At 47.6% G+C, this 21,952-nt stretch overlaps 2 protein-coding genes across 2 annotated transcripts in view; one reads left to right on the top strand and one right to left on the bottom strand.

The window, feature by feature from the left end:
- R3HCC1 (R3H domain and coiled-coil containing 1) overlaps nucleotides 1-4,438 on the top strand; it is a 9,089-nt gene extending 4,651 nt beyond the window's left edge. Inside the window, exons 6-8 of the mRNA XM_009319552.1 lie at nucleotides 1,147-1,217; nucleotides 2,031-2,126; nucleotides 4,202-4,438. Coding sequence (XP_009317827.1) covers nucleotides 1,147-1,217; nucleotides 2,031-2,126; nucleotides 4,202-4,350 — 316 coding nt within the window. The 3' untranslated portion in view covers nucleotides 4,351-4,438. The remainder of the gene's footprint in view (nucleotides 1-1,146; nucleotides 1,218-2,030; nucleotides 2,127-4,201) is intronic.
- A 397-nt stretch (nucleotides 4,439-4,835) lies between these two features.
- The window catches only part of LOXL2 (lysyl oxidase-like 2), a 53,981-nt gene continuing 36,864 nt past the window's right edge, over nucleotides 4,836-21,952 (bottom strand). Inside the window, exons 6-14 of the mRNA XM_009319543.1 lie at nucleotides 21,560-21,743; nucleotides 17,226-17,377; nucleotides 16,325-16,492; nucleotides 13,240-13,405; nucleotides 12,766-13,009; nucleotides 9,598-9,713; nucleotides 8,956-9,092; nucleotides 8,027-8,138; nucleotides 4,836-6,606 (exon numbers count right to left, since the gene is read on the bottom strand). Of these exons, the coding sequence (XP_009317818.1) occupies nucleotides 6,527-6,606; nucleotides 8,027-8,138; nucleotides 8,956-9,092; nucleotides 9,598-9,713; nucleotides 12,766-13,009; nucleotides 13,240-13,405; nucleotides 16,325-16,492; nucleotides 17,226-17,377; nucleotides 21,560-21,743 (1,359 nt within the window). The 3' untranslated portion in view covers nucleotides 4,836-6,526. The remainder of the gene's footprint in view (nucleotides 6,607-8,026; nucleotides 8,139-8,955; nucleotides 9,093-9,597; nucleotides 9,714-12,765; nucleotides 13,010-13,239; nucleotides 13,406-16,324; nucleotides 16,493-17,225; nucleotides 17,378-21,559; nucleotides 21,744-21,952) is intronic.

Below are 21,952 nucleotides of genomic sequence, written 5' to 3'. Positions count from 1 at the left end.
ACTTTCCTGCAGTTTACGCACGATTTAAAACACGACCGGTTCTTCAGGACTCTCATACACACAGTTATCTACATGCAGGCTTACTCCTACTGCTCTGCTTCAGTGAGTCTAGGTGCCTGCTACGAGCTTCTTTGTTACTGCCTCCTGGTGCTTGAGTGAAATGACGTGCTTACCTAAGTCTTTGCAAGAAAAGGGGCTCAATCCGGCTGTTGGAGATAAGGTTTAGTACGTAAATACGGGGAACAGAGCCTTGCGCCTGAGGGAGTGACGTTGGGTTGGTAGCAGGACCGGAACGAAGTTCAGCCCTGCCTTAGTGATAAACGGTGCTCGGTGCAGCTCCGAGTTACTGTGTCGCTGCTGCCGGAGTGCGCAGACACGGTGTCTGTAGGCACCTCGCCCCGTTTTCCTCCCGCCATCCTCCTCCTCTCTTGATATACCTGGCGGATTAGATGTGAACGCTTCACCTCTACCGATCCCTTAAATTAAAAAACATGATTTACATTTTACACAAGCTACTGTCTATTGTGTGTGTCTTCCTCCGATGTATTTTTTCCCCACTTGCTGTGAGAGTGAAACTGAGCTGAAAATTGACGGATCTAATCTGGGCGGTTGATTGTATTTGTATTTCCTGTGCTGCAGGAAGATCTTCTGAACTCCCTGCTCCCAAACTCACATCTCCCACCGACGCTGTATTAGGTTTTCACATCGGTCTCTTCACCCTAAGCTTTGTAAACCACTTTTATAAACCGCTTGCTTTTTTATTGTCGCTGTCTGAGCGATCGGCTGGTGTCCGTAAAGCGCTACGTAAATGACAAACAGTATTTTTGTGTTACAAGACAGTCCCTGAAATTGAGGTTGATTTTTGGCCAAGGGTTTCTTTAGAGGAAAAGGAGAGTTCTTGGGGGCAGCTGATGGGGTAACGGTACATTGTGGCCTCCAGAGGGGCACATCTAATGTTCTTCTGTCCCTTCCTCTCCTTCTCTTTCCCCCCGTGTAAAATGGGTGCAGTGCTTTGAAAAGCACCAGCTCTCTACATAAGCGTACTAAGTACTCTTGATAACCCGAGGTGGCTGACGGGTTTTATTGCGTGGTGGGGTGTTTTTCTTTCTTATTAACGAATATTATTCTACTGTCTCTTCGTTTTAGTGAGAGTGGTTTCAAAATCCAGTGGGTCGATGATACGCACGCCCTGGGAATCTTCTCCAGCCTGTCTACAGGTAGCGTGACTCGATTCGCGGCTGCGACCGAGGGACCCGCTGGGGTTCCTCTGCTCTCGCACAGTGACCCCGTGCTGACGCGGTGGTTTGCAGTGTGCGTCTGTCGAGTCTTGCGCTCGGGCTAAGCCGTTGCCAAAGGTAGTTACGGTTCATCACGTCTTTCTTCCTCCGCTTCAAACTTGAAAGGCTTTTCAGGCTTGAGGAGCTGGAGTTACTGTGTGTTGTGTGGAAACTCTGCTGTGCAAGAACAGCAGGTTTTTAATTGGCTTGGATAAGAACCAGGGCACCTTTTGTATACGGAGCGACTTGCGCTGCGCTTCTAGAAATTAATCTGTTTTGCCACTTCAGTTTTTCTTCTCTTGTAACTAGACAAAATTCCTGCAAGCGTACAATAACCTCCCGGGGACCTTACGTGTGCGGTGGCACTCGGGTCAGACACCAGGCCTCCTGGCAAACTGACCTTCTCGGGGACAAACGCCCCAAGCTCAGGTCAGAGCCATCCCAAGAGAAGTTTCCATCCAGCAGCGTATGTAGTCCAAAAGCTTATGCTTTTTTCTTGGGATTTAGTCTAATAATGACAGAGTCGTCTCTTAAAACGTGTTTATATTTTCTTGAGGCTTTCCCTGCGTGAGGAACGTGTGATGTAAGCCTGAGGTGACCAGAATGAGTTTAGCTGTTCTAGTACAAGTCTGGAGATAACGCATCGGCTGCTGAAGCTCAAATTACTCAGTGTTATTATACCGTGTGCAGATTTTTATTATTAAAGCCACTAAAATTCAGTCTGCTAATTTCAGTAATCTTTGTTCTTTGAAGCATCTCAAGCCCTGGGGCGACGTTATCCTTCTTTAAAGATCCGACCACTGATCCATGCAACAAAGCAGTCTAAGATCAAGGCACTTCAACGACCAAGTAAGACAATCTTTTTTTAAATTATTATTAGTAGTATTTCCTGGTTTACCAGTCTCCTGTATCCCGAGTGGTCACGATGACAAGTTAATGGGGAAATAAATATATGTTAAGGACCGGTATTTCTTTCTTGTTTTGTTTTGTTTTTTTTTTTTTTATAGCTTTATTGGCATTGCAGGACAGTGAGCTGTTGTGTAGAGTCTTCAGTAAAAGCCTGCAGATGCTTTTTTTTACAGTATTTTCAGCCAACCCGTATCGTAGTTATGTTAAAACTCACTGCCTCAGTAATGCTGGTTTCTGCCTGTTTGCAGCAGGCGTGAGTGGCTGGCAAAGGTGGATGTGATGACGAAAACAACTCTGCAGCACAAGACTGCGTTCTGTACTGCTTACAGGACAGATAACCGCAGCTGGTACCTGTGCTTCAGTTTTCAGTCGCTCCTCCTCCCCTCCAGACGAGGACTGAATAAAAAAAGCATCAAATCCTTTTTGTTTACCCTCCAGCTAGGCCGTTTGCTGAAATTCAGGCTTAGTCTTTGTTGTGTTACGCGCTTCGCTTGTGTAAAGGTTGAGGGGAACAGCTGCGTCGTTCGGCAGCCTGGTGTAGCTGCCGCAGTGACCGCAGGGAGACAAGGCATGGCAAATGCCATCAGCCCGCCCAGTGAGCTCCCCTGCCCCGTTACGCTGCGCGGTTAAAGATAACAGATGAGACAAAACCGACAGCAGTTGCGTTTTGTGGTTGGCATAGTTTTATTCAGTATCGGGTGAAGGAAAAAAATTAAGCTTAGCCATTAACAGTGTTTTATTTACTTTATTGCCTTTTAAAATCATATTGTAATCAGTTATACTTGCCACAGTAAAGAAATGCCATGAGTCTTGTAGCAGTAGAGACTTTGCTGAAGGTACAACTATACTGTTATTGCTACAGTACATTGCGGTTGAAACACATTTCAGTATTAATGCTTTAAAGGGACACTGTCACAGTTAAAGTTCCTGAGTTTTTAAGACTGCTAGATGTAAATGAAACGTCAAAGAACTGGATTTGTTTTGCGCTCTCCCCTTCATCTCTTTTCATTCACGCTTCCTGATTCCTGTTGCTGCAGCCTATCGGCATGCTTCTGGATCAGGTTATAAACTCCTCCTGCGGAACGTTAGATATAAACTCTGTTTGCGTTCAGTTTAAGTAGCAGGTTTTTTCCAAATACAAATTTGGATCTTAAGTAGCTGACAGTGTCTCTTTTTTTTTTTCTTTTTTTTTCGTGAGCTTTGTTAAGAAAGAGTGGCAGTTTTGTTTTCCAAGCTGCGGATGCTTTGAGTCTGCCCCTCTTTCTTTAAGCTGCTGATGGGCTGCCTTTATTAATAAAACTTCTGAAAAAGCAAGCAAAGCCCCCATTGCTAACTGGATAATAAATTTGCAAACAGTTGCTGATAAATGATTAGGTAATTGCCAAATCCAGACTACTGTGGACTTGGTGAAGTTCTGGTGTATTCATTTCTTGTAAGATGAAACTGTAGCAAGCCAGGTGTCTACCAGAAAATGGAGGTTACTGGCCAAAGGGCTTTCCCAAAGCATCTGATATATTTAGCTATTTAAAAAAAAAAAAAAGCAGGTTTTTTCCTTGCTGCTTTCTGAGGATTAAGACCTCTGGTTGCGATTAGTCTAAATTGAGATCAAACTTTCCTGTGCATGGATAAATTGGTTGGACTGTGCGCCTTCACTTTGTTCTCAGAAATGTGACTTGGTGAATTTTGCCAGGAACGCTTAGGAAGCTGTTCCTGAAAGCGAACGGGGAACAACTCTCTCTACCACTGCAGAAAAGGCCTGGAGCTTAATCGTAGCCAAATCGCTCTTGAACTGTCATTGAAAAGTCTGAAGTGCAAAGCTTGGAGGCACATCTTTCTAAAAGAAAAGGCAGCTTACTGGATAGGGATAGAATCACTTGCTCATGCTCCTGGGCTAATTCTGTAAAGGAACTAAGAAAATAGAAATCAGCCCTTCTGTCTGCCAGTCCTATAGTTTAGCCACAAGACTGTTCCTGAACGAGCACTAACTTAATGATTTTTCACCCGTTTTTACCTAGAGCTCCTTCACCTTGCGAAAGAAAGGCCCCAGACTGACACTGCAGTGGCGAAGAGGCTGGTGACCCGGGCTTTGGGTTTGAAGCACAAGCAGCAGGGCGTCTCGGGCACCGAAGCGCTCCTGCCGGAAAGCTTGGACCAGGAGGAATAGACCGTCTCGGCTAGAAAAGATGTATAGATGAGCATGGCTGTGATATTAAAACTGCATGCAGAACAGTGAGTTGCCACGGGGATGTTCTCTTATGGATTAGCACCGTCTTTTCTTTCTAAAGTTGGGAAGGGAACAAGTTTACTGTTCATAAGATCTTGAGCTCAAGAGCCAAGCCCTGCGAGGGTCGCTGTCAGCTCTTCATTATGGAGAGCATCTTGCCCTACTCTGTTTGAAAGTGTCTGGTTACTCGCTGGGGCGCTTGCAGAAAGTAAGGCTGCTTTCAGAAAAGCCTGCTCTATAATTGAAAAAAAAAAAAAGCATTAGAGTAAGGGAACTGTATCTTGTTGGCCAAAATTCAGCTGTAAGCAAGAGCAGAGAGCATCTGCAGAAGTCAAAAAAAATCTGTTTAATGTTTACTTTGTTGTAATGTTACTGTTAAAATATCCCACAAAACTGACAAGCATTGAATGCGAGTGAGTTTCAGGGTTTTTCCTTATTTACATAGTGTTTAACTGACTTGCTTTGTTGCACTGTTAGCAAGGGAAGTTGTCATACACTGATTAGGAAAGCCAGAAGGTGCCAGTTCTGATTTGCCCAGACCCTGGTGTTAAGAGATGCTGCAAGGCACCTTGTTGTGGCCCCAGCAATCGAACATCCAACACATCTCAGACTCTGCTTTTGCTACGCAGTCCGGCATCTTGAGAACAAACGAGAGTTTTCCAACGTACAGTAGGCTAAAAACCTTTGCTAGATGCCACCATCTGGGCCACTGGATAAATGACAGAAATCCTCTGACAGGCGTTAATTAGCAAAAGACTTCCGCATTCTTTAAGCCTCACAACATCCCTGTGAGGTAGGTTACGGAGAGCACAAGTTAGATGCAGCCAGTTTCAACCCCCCTGTGGATTGAAACGGTCAGCTGTAAGTATTCAGTTAACTTTAGCTGCTTGTAGAAGTCTTCCGTACAAACACAGAGGGAGAAAACACTTCAGTACCAGGAATTGTGAACAAGGCCCTAAACTTTCATGGAGTAGAAATACACAAATGGCATATAAAACATTTTTCTGGGTAAAACGTTTTTATTCAAGTAGCTGTGTCTGCAAATCTGTAGCAATGTGCGTCCTCAAACAAACAGAGGAACGCACTTAGCACCATTATGAATTTACCAAGTGTAAAAATCCTTTTGAAGACAACTTACACAGGTGGGTCTGTGACAGCACAGGTCCAGATCCCTGATGATGAACGCCACGACCTTACCTCTGTAAGGTACAGTGATGATACAATGCCTTAACTAAATTCATCCTTTAAAGAAAAGACAGAGCGAACATCCAGCTTAGAAGGTAGTATTTAGATGTACGTAGAATCTATTGGGTGACTAGCTTACTGTGTCATGGAAATTCACAGTCCAGCGGACTCATCATCAGGAGATCTGCAAAGTCTTCTAGATGTCACAAGGGAGGTGTAGCTTCATGGAGCCCTGATGCACTTGTAGAAGACAGTTCTGCATTAGCTGCTCCGCTTAAGAGATTGTGTTGGGAGTTGATTGTTGAATACAAGAGTTTCACTGCAGTATTAAATTATGCTTTACACTGTTCTGCTCAGAAAAAGCCGCTCCTTTTTTTTTTTTCCTTTCCTGTATTTCTTTGCTAAAATGGAGTAATGACATGGCGGTACTGAGGGTTAGCTGTGTTCAAGAAGCAGCGTCACAAATGGAGGCATTTGCATCAATGGTGCGTTCAAGCTTGAGTCAAAGAGCTTAAAGATACCAAGATTAATGCCTTAAAGAAAATGAACGGTAAAGCCACACTTAGGTTGTTGGTACCCAAACAAAGGCAAACTGTGCCTGCTGCAGCCTGGACCTACGTCTGCGAGTAAAGATGGTGCTGCAAAGTGGAGGGAGAAATCTCTGGAGAAGGCTGGAATGGTGAAGATAAGGAGCCAAGTAGAGTTTAAAAGCCTGCTCCTAACTACCTCAGTAGTAGGGACTGGAGTTACAGGAGACGCATGGTGGTCTGAGCACCTAAACTGGGAAGGAAGGCATCTTTAGAAAATAATTTACCTTGCTAATTTAGAGTTTGATTGTTTGCTTGATTTTCTTTTTTGTGCAGTGGTTAGGGAAGTCGCCGAAGCAGGAAACCTCGCTTCTTTAAATAGTGGGGTGGGAGGCGATGCTGTTCTATCGGGTGGACACCTTGTTATTTGTGAGTCCGCTGAAGTGCTCAAACTTCTGTTCCGTTTCCTCACTGAAAGAGCCACCTGGGGAGTTCACAGAAAGAACACGCAGGGCTGAGCAGGAGGTAGCAAAGGCAGCTTGCAACACAAGGCAGAGAACACACCGGGGTTTTGTGTAATCTGCAAAAGACGCTGTGGAAGTGAAGGGCTCAAAGCAAGTACTAGAAGAGCAAAGATTTTCCTGGGCTAATTAATCGAGGCATTAATTAAATCTTACCATAACTGGAACAGCCAAGAGTCCCCAGGAGTACTGGACCTAGTCTTTTATGTATTTGGAAGACCAGACTACAAACTACCCTCCATTTCACTGCTAACCGTTGTTGCTTAAAAAAATTAGGTGATGACTCTTTCTTAAGTAGGACCATGCCCTTACTTTTTGCTAGTTGAGAGGCAATGAAAGCCAAATACACGTATTTTTAAATAGAAATAGCTTCAAGCTCAGCTGGAGAGCTGAAAAAACCCAACAAATTAATGAGAAAAATCAGTGGTTACATGGATTTTTTTTTTTCCAGGATAAACACTCCTTGAAGAACTTCAGCCAGCTCTGGAAATTGTCTTCACCACTGGTTTTATTTGGAGGTTGGCAGGCAGTTGCTGTTAATTTATTTTCTGTGATAAAAACAGTTTACCTTACAAAGCCCCCAACTTAATTCCATTTTAACATGGTCTTGACGATTGACCGTTAAAGGAAACTTAAACTAGTTTGGCTTTGATAGTTCCAAGACCAAAAAAAATCCCAAGTGATAATGTTTTACATGTATTCAAGAAAATACACAGTTTTCCCTCACATTCAAGAGAGAGCAGAGCACTTTCATTTCTGGCTTGAGCAGAGGGCTCTTCTCCACTGCTCTGCTTCGCACATCACTGTTCCTGTTTGCTTTTCAAGAAAGGAGAAGCTTCGGGTCCTAAGAGGCCAGTCCCAGGTTGGTTTGAGTTTGAGTCTGGGAAGAAGTTGTAGTTGTTTGCCTGGACCTACTCAGGCATTGCACGAGCGCTTGCCTTGCGTCCGACAGCCTCGGGAGGGAAAAAGGCTCATTTCCTTGTAGGAGAGAGACAGCTGGAACATGTTACCCCTGTTCTACCAAGCCTGAGGGATTTCTTTCGGATCTCGCACAGAGAGCTGTTTTACCAGTGTTGCGCTTGCTGCTCCAGTAACACGCAGTACAACGCAGCACGAAGTAAGGAACCGTCCCACCCCCATCCAGCCATCGTACTCTTTGCAACCTGTAGCGGCTTGACCCTGTAACGGAGACGCTTTGGTGTCTGCCTTTGAACAGTCTACGGCAAATAGCACCAGTGTAGTTTGGGCTCAGTATCTCGTCTTTCCAAGCACGTACAAAGTGATAAACAGCACAAAAGCACATTGCAAGAGAAGCAGAGAGCATTCCTAGCAAAGAGTCAGCGATGCAGTCATTAAACTTTCCCCTGCAGAAGTCACTCTCACCTATGTGGCAGTTGTACATCCAGATGCGCTGCCCATCGTACCGGCTCCTGCATTTCATCACGTTATTTGAATAATCAGACTCAGCAACTTCATAGTTCGGGTTGATGACAACCTAGGGAGTGATGGAGAAACGCAGCATCAAGTTTATTTAAAGGTGGGCTGGACTCAGTCAGACTGAGACAGAATCAACTTTTTCATTACACCATAATACTTTTTTTTTTAACAGAAAAAACCTAACTCATTTTGCAAGGAGACAGAAACTACTTGATTAAAGCCAGATCAAGATCACACCTTCCCCCGTGCACCAAGATTACCCTCAAACACCTTCTCTACATTTCACACGATAGCAGTGCAGACAAAAATAATTCCTCTTCCCTTCGCTCCTCCCCAGTTTAAGTGGCTGTTTTTAGAACCAAAGAATTCCCCCCACTCCACCCACTTGCACAAAACAGACTGTGGGCCCACTCTTAACTCCTCATGCAAACACCACCAGAATAGCACTATTTAATCCCCAAGTGAAGTGAGCGTTGCTTACAAACAGCTCAAAAGCTTAGTACCACAAGACAACAGCGGGATGCTGGGCACGTATGTAACGTGACCTGTAACGCAGCGCGTTAACAGCGTTAGCTGCACATGGATTGTGTAAGACTGTCAAGTATTAGCTGGACGAGGATTGCTTAAGGCTGTAATCTCTAAGCTGTGGTTATTGGCTCCGATTTTTCACTTGGGGATGTGATCTGGTAACACTTTGTTGTCCTGTTAGGTAATTCTTTATCTTTTAGGTATCCTGGGAATATCATCTCTTTGTAATGGGAAGTTTATAGTACTGTAGGAGATGTACAAATAAACCAGTTAGTTACGTTCTTGACATCCCTAACGGATAAGATAAAAGCAACGGCAGTGTCTCAAGCCCTCTTTTTCCGCCGTACCTGGAAGAGGTAATCGCCTGGTGGGACATCAGTAATATCGATCCACTGGCAGTCGATGTCATGACGGTACACGTCCCAGCATCCAACTGTGATTCCTTGTTCACCAAAATTGGCGCATTCGTACTGTTTTTGCACGTCTAAATGAGAAGAGTTAAAGGCACAAAGTGTTAGACTGGGGCTAGGAATTTCCCACCCTCGGACACGTCAGAGGAAGGGCTGGTTGTTCTCCAGCTCCCATAGACAGCGATAAGCTACAGGCACAGTATTTTGGCTGAGATTTAACACAACGGTGCCTTGTATCGAAATACACGTGCTGCTTAACTGCACGGGAGGAGCTGCCGCCTTCCATAGCTCATCACCTAGAGGCACGTTTTAGAATTTCTCACTTTACAGGAATCCGAAAACGCACGCTTAGTTTTTCAGAGCAGCTCAGAGTAAGGACGCAAGGAGCTGAGGCCTGAAAGCCCTCAGCATGTGGGGCCTCCCGGGGATCCTCTTGTACCTGTAGAGACCGCTTCGTACATGCTGGCTCCTGCCAGCCACGTTCTAGCCCTGCTCGGGACTTCAACAGCACCTTTGAAGCCAGTCATCTGTATGGGGACAGCAATAAATTCCCGGCCCAAAGGGCTCTGGCAAATATACCTGCTTCGCATTCGGTGTCTTCCAGGCAGAAGCTGGCTTTGTGTCCTTCAGCCACCTTGGTTCCATTGAGGTTCAATAGATCATAGTGGGTAAAAACCTCCATGCTGTGGTAGTGCCTGCAAGGCACAGACAGGGAGAATTATCTTTAGGGAACACAGACACCCCTTTAATTACCAGGTCTAAAGGGCTGCACAGTCTGCCCCAGCAGAGACGGCCCAGGGGCTGGGGCACAACGACTTGGATGCGAGTAGCCCAGACTCGACTCTTTGCGCTGTTGCATCCCTCGGGCCAGGCATTTCACCTCCCAGCCCCAGGGCCACGGGGGTAAATACACGACAACACGTGAAGTGCTACGGACCAAGCGGTGCTACAGGAGGAAGAGCGAGAGAAACCAGAGCCAGGAAATAGTCCCCTGGGCATAATCCTACATGGCACCATCACCGATGCCGCCTTCATGCTGGCTCCTGACCCGGCTATTTGTTTACCTATCAAGTGCTAAAGCTCTTCCAGGGGAGAGCCTTGCCCCAGCCTTCATAGCATCACACCACGTTTTATAATGGCAAGGAAGGGAAAAAAAAAAATTAAAGCCATCATCAGCCAGGTCATGATTTCTAGTGGCCCTGTCATTTACCAGAACAAGAAATACTTCACCTGCTCCTTAACAACAGGCTGCAAACAGAGCTGGAGGTACCCAGGCCAGCAACCTGGCTACTTCCATTTATTTATTTATTGTTAAGTAGCAGAATGTAAATTTATTGGCAGAAAACTAACAACAGATGGAACCAGCTTCTCCCGGCACTCGCTCCGCTCAGATCTAAACAACCCGACAGCTGGGTTCACACATGATACGTTTCATAATTTTAAACGGGGAACTGTTAGTGTCAACTCCGCCTGAGCTGGGCCGCTATCAGGAATGCTCCAGCGCTGCTGGGCACAGCAGCAGTTGAGAGAGAGCACGCAATCTGTGCTGTAGCCCCCTGACTAGCAAAGTGAGACCACAGCAGGGTTTGGGTGATGTTGAACTCTGTAACGTCGACATTTTCTATGCCACACTGTTGGTTCAGCAAAAAATTAAGCCTGTGCTTTGGTCTAGTTGAAGTCCACGGGACTTGCAGAGCAAGAAGCAGATGGAAGCACCCAATTAAAACACAGTTGCGTGCTCCACGTGGTCAGGGCTGGGCACATAAACGCGGTCACGCTGATGCAACACACTGAATTTGATCCCAGCTTTGGAATCGGGAGCAAACCCACAGCGTGAGCACATTGCGGGGACAGGAGAGCAACCGCGGGTGCCGAGAGCAGAGTGGGTCCTTAAATCTCTGCACGTCTGCCCCAGCTATGGGAGCACTGAGACACACCAGAGCCCGTCTGCATAGCTCGACTGAGGAGTGAGGCAACTGCACAGCCAGGCCCCAATTCAAAAGCCATTCCTTAGGAGTTTAAAAAAAAAAAAAAAAAGTGCAGAAATCCTCTCCTTTCTGGCTGTAAATATAATCATGGCTTAAAAACTTCCAACCACCATTACTGCAGCATCACTCTGCACACATATTTACAGATAAAGGAGGACCAAGGAGGGAAGGGAAGGAAACTTTTCCTCTAGAGAGTGGGTTTCTTACCACCTCCTGCCTTTTCCCCCCCAAAAAAAATAAAAAAAATTGCCACCTGCCAGAAGTTAATCACTTTTCACACCCTGCTACAGGTCTTTCCCATTTTTATTCTACTTCCACATCAAAAGCCAACTAAACAGAAGCTCCCAGTGATGGGAGCGAGGCAGCTAGGAAAGAAGAGGCATTCTGCAGCGGCTGAGCTGTTGACTTTGGGGCTGTCTCATTTGGCTGCCTCTGATAAAAGTTTGAGGTTCTCAAGTCTGACTCAGTTTCTGAAATATGTCTGAGTCATTCAAGGAGGTGTTTACATTCTGGTGTTTACAGACTGGAAAGATTGAAGACGAACTGAGTTCATCCTCCTCCATATAAACAGAATCCAGTTTGAAGCGCACAGATGGCTCTCGGCCTCTCCCTGATCCTTTCCCGGTCTCACCTCACTTATGCAGTCTCTCCCGAAGAGCTCCGAGTGCCCTCCTTTCTAACCAGCCTGCGACGTGCTCAGAGCCTTGCGGTACCCGCGTATTCACCCAGCCCCTTCCCAACAGGGCCAGAAAGGCAGACACTCGCACTGCACTGGTCCAGGTTTCCTCCTCCCCTAAACATACCGTAGCCTATTTACCTTCTGCGCTGCCAAGGTTTTAGCTCTGCTTGTGCCTCCGACCGCAAACTTTACAAACCAACCTGTCTGCGGGGTAAGTGGCCAACGTTTGCCCCGCACCACGACCTGAAGCTTCAGGCTAGTAGCACTGCAGCATCGGGCCGCTGATGCAGTGCTACCTACACGTCTCGCCTCGCTCACGCTGCTTATGAAGACTATAAAGGACCGTTCGATTTGAGAATTTACTGCTCTGATGTTTTCACAAAGCGAAAGTCTTAAAACAGTAGCAGGACGAGAGCTGCGTGCTGTGAGTTACTCAGCTCCCTTTTACCCCAAATTAGAGAAAAATCAACCTTGTTACAAGCCCTCACTTCAGAAGCAAAGCATCTGGATGGCTTGGTTCCAGTTCTCTTTCCTCCCCCTGGTTTACTTTGGCTGAAACTGTCAGCTTCCCCCTGAAAAATGATGCATTTATAGGGGTGAATTTACTGTTTGTCAAAAATAAGCACAGAACGATCTCCCGGCTGTACACAGTTTAAGTGGAGTTGAGATGCATTTAAAAAAAATGCAGAATTACAGGATGTTCTTGAGTCCTTTCCCAGGTGAGGGAAGCAGCTCAGATGGCTGCATCTTTCTACACACAACGGGTGCGCAGGCACACGCTGCCTTCTGTCTGTACATACGCGTACTCCCATGTGTGTGCTGTCCTTGCACATACATCCCTCACGACGAGAGCTCTACATCCGTCTTGTTCACGTACCAGTTTTTAACTGCAATTTCTACTGTAATAAGCTGGTTTCCCTGCTGTCAGAGGATGACAGCTGCCCTAACGCACGTCACAGCTCTGCAGCCGCGGCTCCAGCGTTTCAGCCCTGTACTCCCACGGCAAAACAGTCCCCCCTGAGCAGCAGAAGAGGACGGAAGGAGGCACCGACCGTGCAAAACTGTCCTCGTGGCACTCACCGGTGACAGTCGTGCCAGACCCAGGCGTGGCGGCCGTTCTTGGGGCGGAAGTCGGACTGCCCGTTGTTGTGGATCTGGGAGGAGAAGCGCAGCAGGCGCCGGTACCCAGAAGTGACGGAGGTGTTGACGGCCGAGCTGGCCAGGCAGTTCTCCTCGAGCGCGCACTGCAGCATGAACATTGGGCGGTCCTCCAGGTAGGCCGTCTGCTCCACCAGCTCGGCGTTGAGCACCAGGTCAGGGGCAGCTGGTAGGAAGGGAGGTTTAAAATTAACTGATGGGCTACTAAAAAACCCCCACAAGCGTATGCCAGAGATGGAGGCCAGCCCCTTCCTTGCACTGTATTTCTCAGCCCCATCAGCAGCAATTTGCCGCTGTTTTGACGTATCCAAGGCATAGCATGGGCCAACCCCATTTCTCCTGCATATCTCGGAGCAAACACTTATGCCAAAATGAAATAAAACCCGAGTTACTCACTCTCTGAGCAGGACACACCAGCACCAAAACGCCCACCTCCTCTGGGACAGGAGACATCGGCTCCATCGTGACGACAGTGGGCCAGGGACATCTCTGTCCCCGAACACTTGACACCGCTCATGACTACGTTGTCAGCGCTGATGTCTCCATGCCAGTACCAGGTTTCCTGGGCAGAAGGGCAGAAAAAGGCATTTCACGCGCCCTTCAGTGTTTAGAGGACCGCTGGAGGAATATTCATCCCCCTGTAACTTGCATTCCCCCTCCAGGGAAGGTCAGTGCAAGAGCCAACACTATCAAGGAGACAGATGTTGCCAAAGGATGCTGGAGCAGAGCAACTCGGGGAATGAACCCAAGTCTGTTTAAGCAGAAGGCTGGGACTGGGATTAAAACCCAGGCTGACTGCGTTCCCTGCCCTGAACGTCTGACCAGCATTAAGCAAATCTCTCTCCTTGTTTCTGAGGTGGTTTAAATCTCTGCTTGTGTTTAATCCAGCTGTAAACTCACTTTTCCACCCTGCTCTGCCCATCCATCTGATTAATTCATCCTCGGGCTGTTCTAAGTCATCTAGGCTGTGCCTTTGGGAGAGATGCCCAGCAATTAAACCTCATCTGTCTTGTGACATCTGTGCACTTGGGAGGGCCACAAGTAATGCCAGAGGGCCTGCTTGCACAAGGAAGGGAGGCAGAATTAACAGCCACGCTGGAAATGCCAGTGGAAACAAGGCATTTGAGGAGTACCAGGACTAACGGGGTCTGCATGTCTTGGGTCTGAGGGGGGGATTCACAGATGTTCAAACGCTGCTCAATACTCATCTTCATCACCCAGTTTTGTAAAACTTGTGGGAATGACAGAAAATTAACTCACAATACCGCTCACAAAACTAAGTGCGCTAAACCCTAATGAAGCTGCAACTGCAAAGCTTGGGAGAAGGGGAGGGAAGAAAGAAGGAAAAAAAAAGAATCAGATCTGTTAGTGTCAAAACTGGGGGTATGTTTCCAGGAAAAGAAAACCCATCTGTACCATTGCTTCCATTGCAACAGGCTGTTTGTTAACCCTGTTAGCAACGCTCTTTGCACACACGCACACAGGGCTGCCCTGTTCTACACAGTGTAGCTTTATGCTCATGTAGCTGGTGCAGCTGGTATACGCATAAGGGCCTTTTCTGTTCTAAATACCAGCAGTCTCGGCTAAAGGAAAAAACGTCTTGTTTCTTGCTGGACTCTCAGGGCTATGTCAATAGAGGCAGGCAGTTGGAAAGGCCAGCGTTCAAGGGACTTGGCCATCCTCAGCTCTTGCGCTCTGCTTGGCAGCTACGCAAGCAAATCAGCTGGAGGAACCAGCTTGCACGGGGGGATTGCTGCAATAGTGGCATGGGCAGCTCCAGCCTTCTACCTCCTAGGTATCTGACCGCAGTGTGTCCCTCGGGGACCTGCAGGTCCCCTCTCTGGCCATGGATAACAGTTAAATTGGTGGGAATCTGCCTGCCCACAAGCCCAGCGTGTCCTGGATCCCGGCTTGGTCACTCCTTAAAGACAAACCCATTGCAGGACTGCGCTCTCCAGGCAGAGTTTTAACTGTCCATTTCTGCTTACAGTCTCTCCTGCTTTCTCAACAGGCAACAACCAGCCCCAAGAATGCTGAGGCTATTAGTCATTTCAGGGCCTTATTGTTCCTCCCTGCACAAAACCAGCAGGCAGTCAGCAGAAACGCTCATTCTTACTGGGTTTATCGCTGCAGCCCAGCGGAATCGGCTGCGTCTGAATGCTGAGCAGGCCAGACACAGCACGAAAATACAGCAGAGCCGACCGGACCCTGGGCTTGGAGCACGGGGACAGCCTCCGCTCCCTGCAACCGCATTTTACTTGCTTGCCCAAGTTTTTGATTTCCAGAAATTGTTTGGGGAAAATAGTTTTCTTTCCAGAACTGATCTAAGGCTGTTTTCTGTGTGCGGGTTTCATCTATATAAACACACATGAAGTTTATTTATTCGGTGGCCATTTGAGCCTAAGTTCCCCCCAAAGCTGCTGGCGATTGTTGATTCTCGGTTGAAATGCCTCAAAGTGGCTGCATTTCCAGAGCACAGCAAGACATCAAGTTCTGGCAGGGGATTACTTTGTCCTAGGGAGAAACCAGTTTATTTCAGGAGCCCAAATCCCCATTTTCCCAGTGTCTGGGAACTGCAATAAAGGCCCAGAGGTTATATATTTCCTTTCAAAATCTACCATTAGACCTAGGTCTGCCTGCCCCTCTTTCACCTTGTGATCCTTGAGGGATGCATCAGTACAGAAGAGTATCTTGCACCAGGGTTATTGGCCTACACCAACTGCTTACATGTGATGCCATTTATCCATCTGGGAACTGGGTGGGAAGCCGTTGCCTTCCCTCCTTCCAGCTCTTACGGTCGCTGCTTGCTTTCCTCCAGCCAGCACAGCAGGCTGCCGTTCGCTGTGCCAAAGAGGTTTGCTGGGAAAGAACACTTTATTCCTTTGTGGTTATCCCAAGCTTGTTAGTTGGTAGCTTTTATCCCTTTATTAAGCGCCATTCTTAGTCGTGTGCAAGCAGGGAGGGTTTAGGGCATTTGTCATTAGAGGAGCAAGAAATGCATACAGCTCCACCACACACTAGTGTACACACTGCACTGAGAAGTAACTGCAGGATTGTAGTTAAATCAAATTGTTTTCAAGTGATTTGACACCAGGTTAGACTTGGCTTCCACACTTCAGTCAGCCTGAGGAGTTCAACTCCCCACTGACTCAGGGAGGGACAAGAAACTGCATGTAACCACCAGCACAACCAGGGCTAAGGGAGTCAGGCTTACCCAGGAAATCTGAGCCCTGAGCAGCATGAAAACAGCAGCTTTGCCCAGAGCTGCAAGAGCTCTTTCTGCTCTGAATCTCCCCCAATGGTTGTTGTGCAATGAGGTTTAACCTTTAGGGTCTCTCCAGCTAATGCCTTGAAGCTGAACACTGTGGTTTGTGGGTTTGTTTCTTTAATAAGCCTTCCTCCTCCTCCTCCAGTAGCCCCTACCCAACCACACACATGCCACACATCTGAAACACACGCACGGGAGGGCACAGGGACTCACCTGGAAGGCATGGCTGGCGAACCCCAGGCCCAGCTGCCAACACACCACCATGGCCTCTACGGTGCTCCAGTTCTCGCTGCAGACGGTGCCCCACTTCAGAGTGCCGTTGCGCTCTGCCAGGACCTCCACCCGGCCCTCGTAAGGGTTGCGGCCGCCGCTGAGACGCAGCTGCAGGGCATAAAAACTCATACGTGAATAAACGTCGTAGCAAACTTTACAGGGAAGATGTAACAGTTGGGCAAGCAATGCTCAGAGTCTTCTCAAGGCTTGCGGTTAAAGCCACTGAGCCCAGAAACCTCAGTTCAGCTGCTAGCAGACCAGTTGGTGCAGTTTGGTTCTTCATCGCCCACCCTGGACAGGAAGCAGCCTGGCCAAGCCCAGCATCTGAAAGTGCCCTGTACCAGCTGCAAGAGAGTAACACACTCCCTATGAAAGCTTCCCCCCTCCGCTCCCTTTGGACCTTTGGCAGGAGCATTTACCCAGAGGAACCTGCGTCTGCTTCGTGTAGTTAGTTGTTAAGCTCCATGTGACAAAGATGCCAGCAGCCCCCCGGGTACCGCTGTCATGAGACCCAACCAAGATCCCATCACGACAGGGACACGCACCAGCTTTACAGCGCCAGTGGACTGCGCAGGTTGCAGCTGAAGTGGCACTTCACTCATTTATAAGCCCCATCATACTGGGAGGAGCTCAAAGCTCAGTAGAAAAAGGGAGCATCGTCCTTATTTGCCCTCCTGTCTAATACAATGCAGATGTTAAAATCTAAATTGAATAGGCACGGCTTAGGTGAAACGATCCTACCCAGACGCCCTGCACGGCATAGCAAGGGAGGGCAGATGATGCTCCAAGGACGAAAACACCCCACCACGCTCGCTCGCATCCGGATCACTTGGCCCCTCACCTGATTCTGGAAACCCATGGCTGGAACGTTGCATCTCACAGCAGCATCTTCTTCATGGTTACAGCCCTGCGACTCCATGTTGAACTTGCAGTCCGTGACTGATTTTTCAAAGCCCGTACAGTCAATTTCGTTTAGATGAATTGGACCCATGCCTTGGGGAAGAAAAGAAGAAAGAAGAAGAGAGTCCTTACCTTCTGTCCATGCTACTGTGTGGTGAAGAAATATCCAATAACAGTTTATTAATACACTGCAGACATCACACTAGCCTCTAGCATTCAAAACACGGTAATCCTGAAAAATTCCAGTGATTTCTTGTAAAAATAAAACAAAAAGCTGCAAGATTATTATTAATAATTTTACCATTAAATTCTTTCCAGTAGTCTCTGGGACTCAAGCATGCAAGAACCGCAGAAAAAGCCAAGTTTCCATTGTTACATAATTTACAAACTTCAGCTAGAGGAATTTGCAAATTATGACTTTATGACTTTCTGGCTGGGTCTGTATGCCGGAATCTGCTCCCAATCAAGCCCTGACATTTAAACGGGACATAGACACGTTTGCTGGGACAACAAAACATAACACCACAGGGATGTGCGAGAAGTCAGTGAAACAACTCTGGGGGCAGGCGTGTGTTACAGACTCCAACAGCAGCGATGGAAACGAGAGCGAACATCAATTCGTACAGCAGAGAACGGCCTCAAGCTGTTGGGAGCCAAGTTGAATAATTTGGTTCCTCTCTGGACAAGTTGCAGCAAACAATTGTCATTTCCACCAAGAAGAGACACAGCAAGAGGAGAGACACACATATCAGAAGGTGATAATCCTGCCTGTAAAGCTCTCGGGTCCTGTTTCCAAACTGAGCCCCAAACTGGTTAGAAAGAAGTTTTTTTTGGGGGGGATGAATCAGAGGTTCCAGCAGATGATCTTCATCACAAAAGAACAACCAGAGTCTTTCTTGGAGCCCATATAATCCACGAGTAACTGCTGATGGAAACACAGCGGATAGTTTTGACAGGAGATCCCTGCAAGTAGCAGATGGAGAACCTCTGGTCTCCAGCAGTTTCTAGGAAGCTTTCCGAGATGGGAGGCAGAGAATAAAAACACTTCTGAACTTTGCTGTCAACGTGCTCTCTCCGGACTCGGCATAATCAAAACGCTGGCAGATGCTGTGCTCCGGCCTGCAGGTGGCTTGTTTCACTGCAGCCTTTGGCCAGGCGCTCCTGTCTGAGCCGCAGGTGCGCCCGTTTCCGCTCAGCGGCCAGGAGCGGCACGATGATGGTGGCGATGAAAGGCACAAGCCACAGGAGACATGTCCAAGAAAGCAGCATCCACCCACTGATGCCCTTTCACCAGCTCTTTCCACCAGCTGGAAGAGGTTTACCAACACCAGATATAGGAATTGGCGTTCAGTTTGGAGTTCCCCTTCTCAGTATGCATAGCACACAGCGGTAGGCTGCCGGAGGCCAGGCCGACCGATCTGGGTAACGGAGGTAGAAAAGCAACTGTTTTCTTACCATTTCTGACAGTGACTGTTGGTTCTTCACTCCTGCAACACTATTCTCATCATAGCACGAGTGATGAGGGCTCTGCAGAGCCAGAGAGCTGTACCTGTCTCAGACCATTCGAATCAGCAGGGAACAGACCATGGCAATGGCATCCTGGCTGCTGGCTCCGTTTCTTCGTCTGCACCCAGGGACGAGACAGATTTCCCAAAGTTAGAGAGTGGCAGAACTGCCAACTGTGCTCTGACCAACAGCCTCCCGGGCACACACTGCCTCACCATGAACCCTCTTTTGCTCATTCCTCCGGAAAGGAAAATTTTACCCAACTTCAAGCCTGCTCCTTTTAGTTCAAAGGAAAGGGCTAACTCTGGAAGGCAGGAAAATGTAATTGGTTTATTAACAGTAGGTGGGATCCTTTTGCTTAAAAGCCTCTTCCTACTGCCATCTGGAGCCTTTCTAACTCTATGTGGCAGCCAGCACACCTGTGACTCAGAGACCTAACTGTGGGTGACAGTTTAATGACCTGTCTGGTGAACCCCTCACCTCCTCAGACTTCTGCTGAGGCACAGGGAAAACAGAAAAAAGGAAAAAAAATGCTCTCTAGCATATTTCCACAATTGTGTGGTGGAATGAGTCAGGATGTACCCTGGAGCTGCCTTCTGACAACAGCAGCAAGAACAAAGGCAGAGGTGTAAATGTATTGGGTTCAATCTCATCCACAGAATTAATTTGGCTCTGGCCACCTTTTGCACCGTAGCACTTCGGCCAGTCCTGTATCCACCCATCACACAAGATCTATACAATGTGGGAGCAGAACTCCTAGGCTGAGGCCGCTGGGAAATGTATAGCTAGCCTTTTTTGCTTCTCTCTCATTAAAATCCTGTTTGTGGTCTCCATCTGGAAATGGTGACACTGACCTAGTCATTTTACAAGCCAACGAACAGTTTGAGTAGGAGGAACGCCTTGATGCCGACCAGAATGGGAGGGTGATGCACCAAGAATGCAGGATGGATCCAGTCTGACATTCTCCACTGAAACAGCCCGACAAAGTCATACCAATGAAATGACATGGCGCTGATCCACGTAACCCTGGCACATTCGCTCTTCTTGGGGAAAGTTGTTTACGATACGTGGAGGCAGTAAGTGCTGCTGTCCCGGGCACTGAAACGTAGCCAAACTGCATTGCTATATGTGCTGAAACACGGTGATAAAAATTATATTTCCTCCCATGCCGTTCCCTTTAGCATAAGAACAGGATTAGGACTGTGTATTCAACATATACATTCACCTACTGCTTGTGGTTTTATTCTATGTTCTCCCTCCCAGGACGTTGCAGTGGACAACACATTTGGGAGATGTGGGCTCAGTATCTTCCTTTCAGACAACTCTTGTGTGAATAAGGGTAAATTGTTTGATCTGGGGCTCAGTTGCCCATCTAGAAAAGTGAGAATAAATCATCTTCTCCGTACCCTGAACTCCTTGTGGTAGGCACTCATCTCCCACAGGTCACTGTCTTAACTGGGACTTCTAGACACTGCACCCTGATTTAACACGTAGCCCATCTTTATGCGTTTTACCCTGTGAAATTACATCTCCAACACAGCAATGATGAGACTGGACCTTCAAATTAGTCTTTGAACACACAAATTCACCGAGATACAGCTGTAACAAAGCAAAGCGTAAGCATGCACACGGACACAGGGTTTAACAGCTGTGAGACTCCCCAGTGCAACGGGAGCGTGGAGACGAGTTCGGGCCAAAAGAGCTCCTTTTCCTACCACAATGTGATGATCCGGCTGCTGAAGGGAGTTACCAGCCGCTTGTCACCCCAGAGGGCAGTTTTGACAGGGTGCACTGATCGACTGACAGTGTTTAACATTAGAAGAAAGGAAAGCATGTGGGAACCAGCAGCCGCTGCTAAGAGTTTCCAGACTGCAGCTGCGGGAGATGGCAGGGAACGGTGTGTTCTCCTCCCTCCCGTGGCAGCTGCTTCCCCCCCATGACGATTACACTGTTTCCTAGATGCAGCTAAACACATTAGCAGCTCCCTGCATCCCACCGCAAGATTTTTTTGGCAAATCCAATGGACAGGTCACATTTTAAAGCTTTCCAGATTCCGGACACCACCACTGTGCTTTACACGTGTTGTTACTTTCCCTCCCCTTCTCCAAGCCATGCTGGGCTGAAGAAATTTCACCCATTCATTTAGTCTCACATTAAAGGGTTTGGTGTCATTTTCTTTAGGGTTTGCACTATGGGAGCAAGGCGTGTGAATCAGAAGGTGGTTTGAGAGGGCGTACGTTAGGCTTTGAGTTACCATTTACCACAGTTTGGGATTTAAACCAACTCCCAAATACAGGAAATCCAAACCCAAACCTGGCTCTGAGCTGTTCAAATGCCCTTCTATTTATAATGGGCTAAATTAATGTTCTGGTCTTAAATTGGAGAGTGTTTGAAGTCTAGATCCAGGACCCACTTTTGCCAGGAACCTTCTAGTAATGCATTACACCATGATGCGGATCTAGAGAACTCAAAGAGAATTTGAGAGCAGCGGATGTGATAACGAAGAAGTAATTACTGGAACAGCTGTCTGAGGGAAAGGTTAAACTCATCATCACTAGACCTCTTTCAAGGAATCTCAAGATTTTTCTAAGTCCTATATTCCAGTTCGGCCTCAAGCTCCTGGACTCAAGAGACTTATTAAGGGTGGAGAATAAATTCCTGGTCCCCAAAACAAACATCCCAGTAAAAATACACTCTGCCCTGAATCATGAAACCGTTCTCGGAGGTGGACAAGGCACGAACAGTCCTGGGAGCTCTCACGGCTCTTACCTTGCCCAAGCCTTGCGCCCGTTATTGCCTCCTTGGCGCTCCCGAAGCCCAGCTCTCGGCACACCACGCTGGCTGACACCAGGTTCCAGTTATCGTCGCAAACTGTTCCCCACTCCCCGTTTTTCAGCACTTCAACTCGGCCTTCGCCAGTGTTGGCTCCCCCTTTCAGCCTCACCAGTGGTTGCTGGAAGACACAGACAGCAGTGGTGTTACCGCTGCCTAGGAAAGAAGCATCCTTTCTTTACAGCTCTTATTTACAGCGTGTGGCTGCAGGTAAGTTGTGGCCCAAAAAGCATTACCCTGAGGCACCTTAAAACAACCACCACAAAATACAAAAGGCTAAAAGTGCTGGATGAAAGGAGATCTTTATCTGCTAAGACTTATGGTACGCAT

Source organism: Pygoscelis adeliae, unplaced genomic scaffold, assembly GCF_000699105.1.
Source record: "Pygoscelis adeliae isolate BGI_AS28 unplaced genomic scaffold, ASM69910v1 Scaffold372, whole genome shotgun sequence".
Classification (NCBI taxonomy): domain Eukaryota; kingdom Metazoa; phylum Chordata; class Aves; order Sphenisciformes; family Spheniscidae; genus Pygoscelis; species Pygoscelis adeliae.
This window is presented reverse-complemented; position numbering and strand designations above follow the sequence as displayed.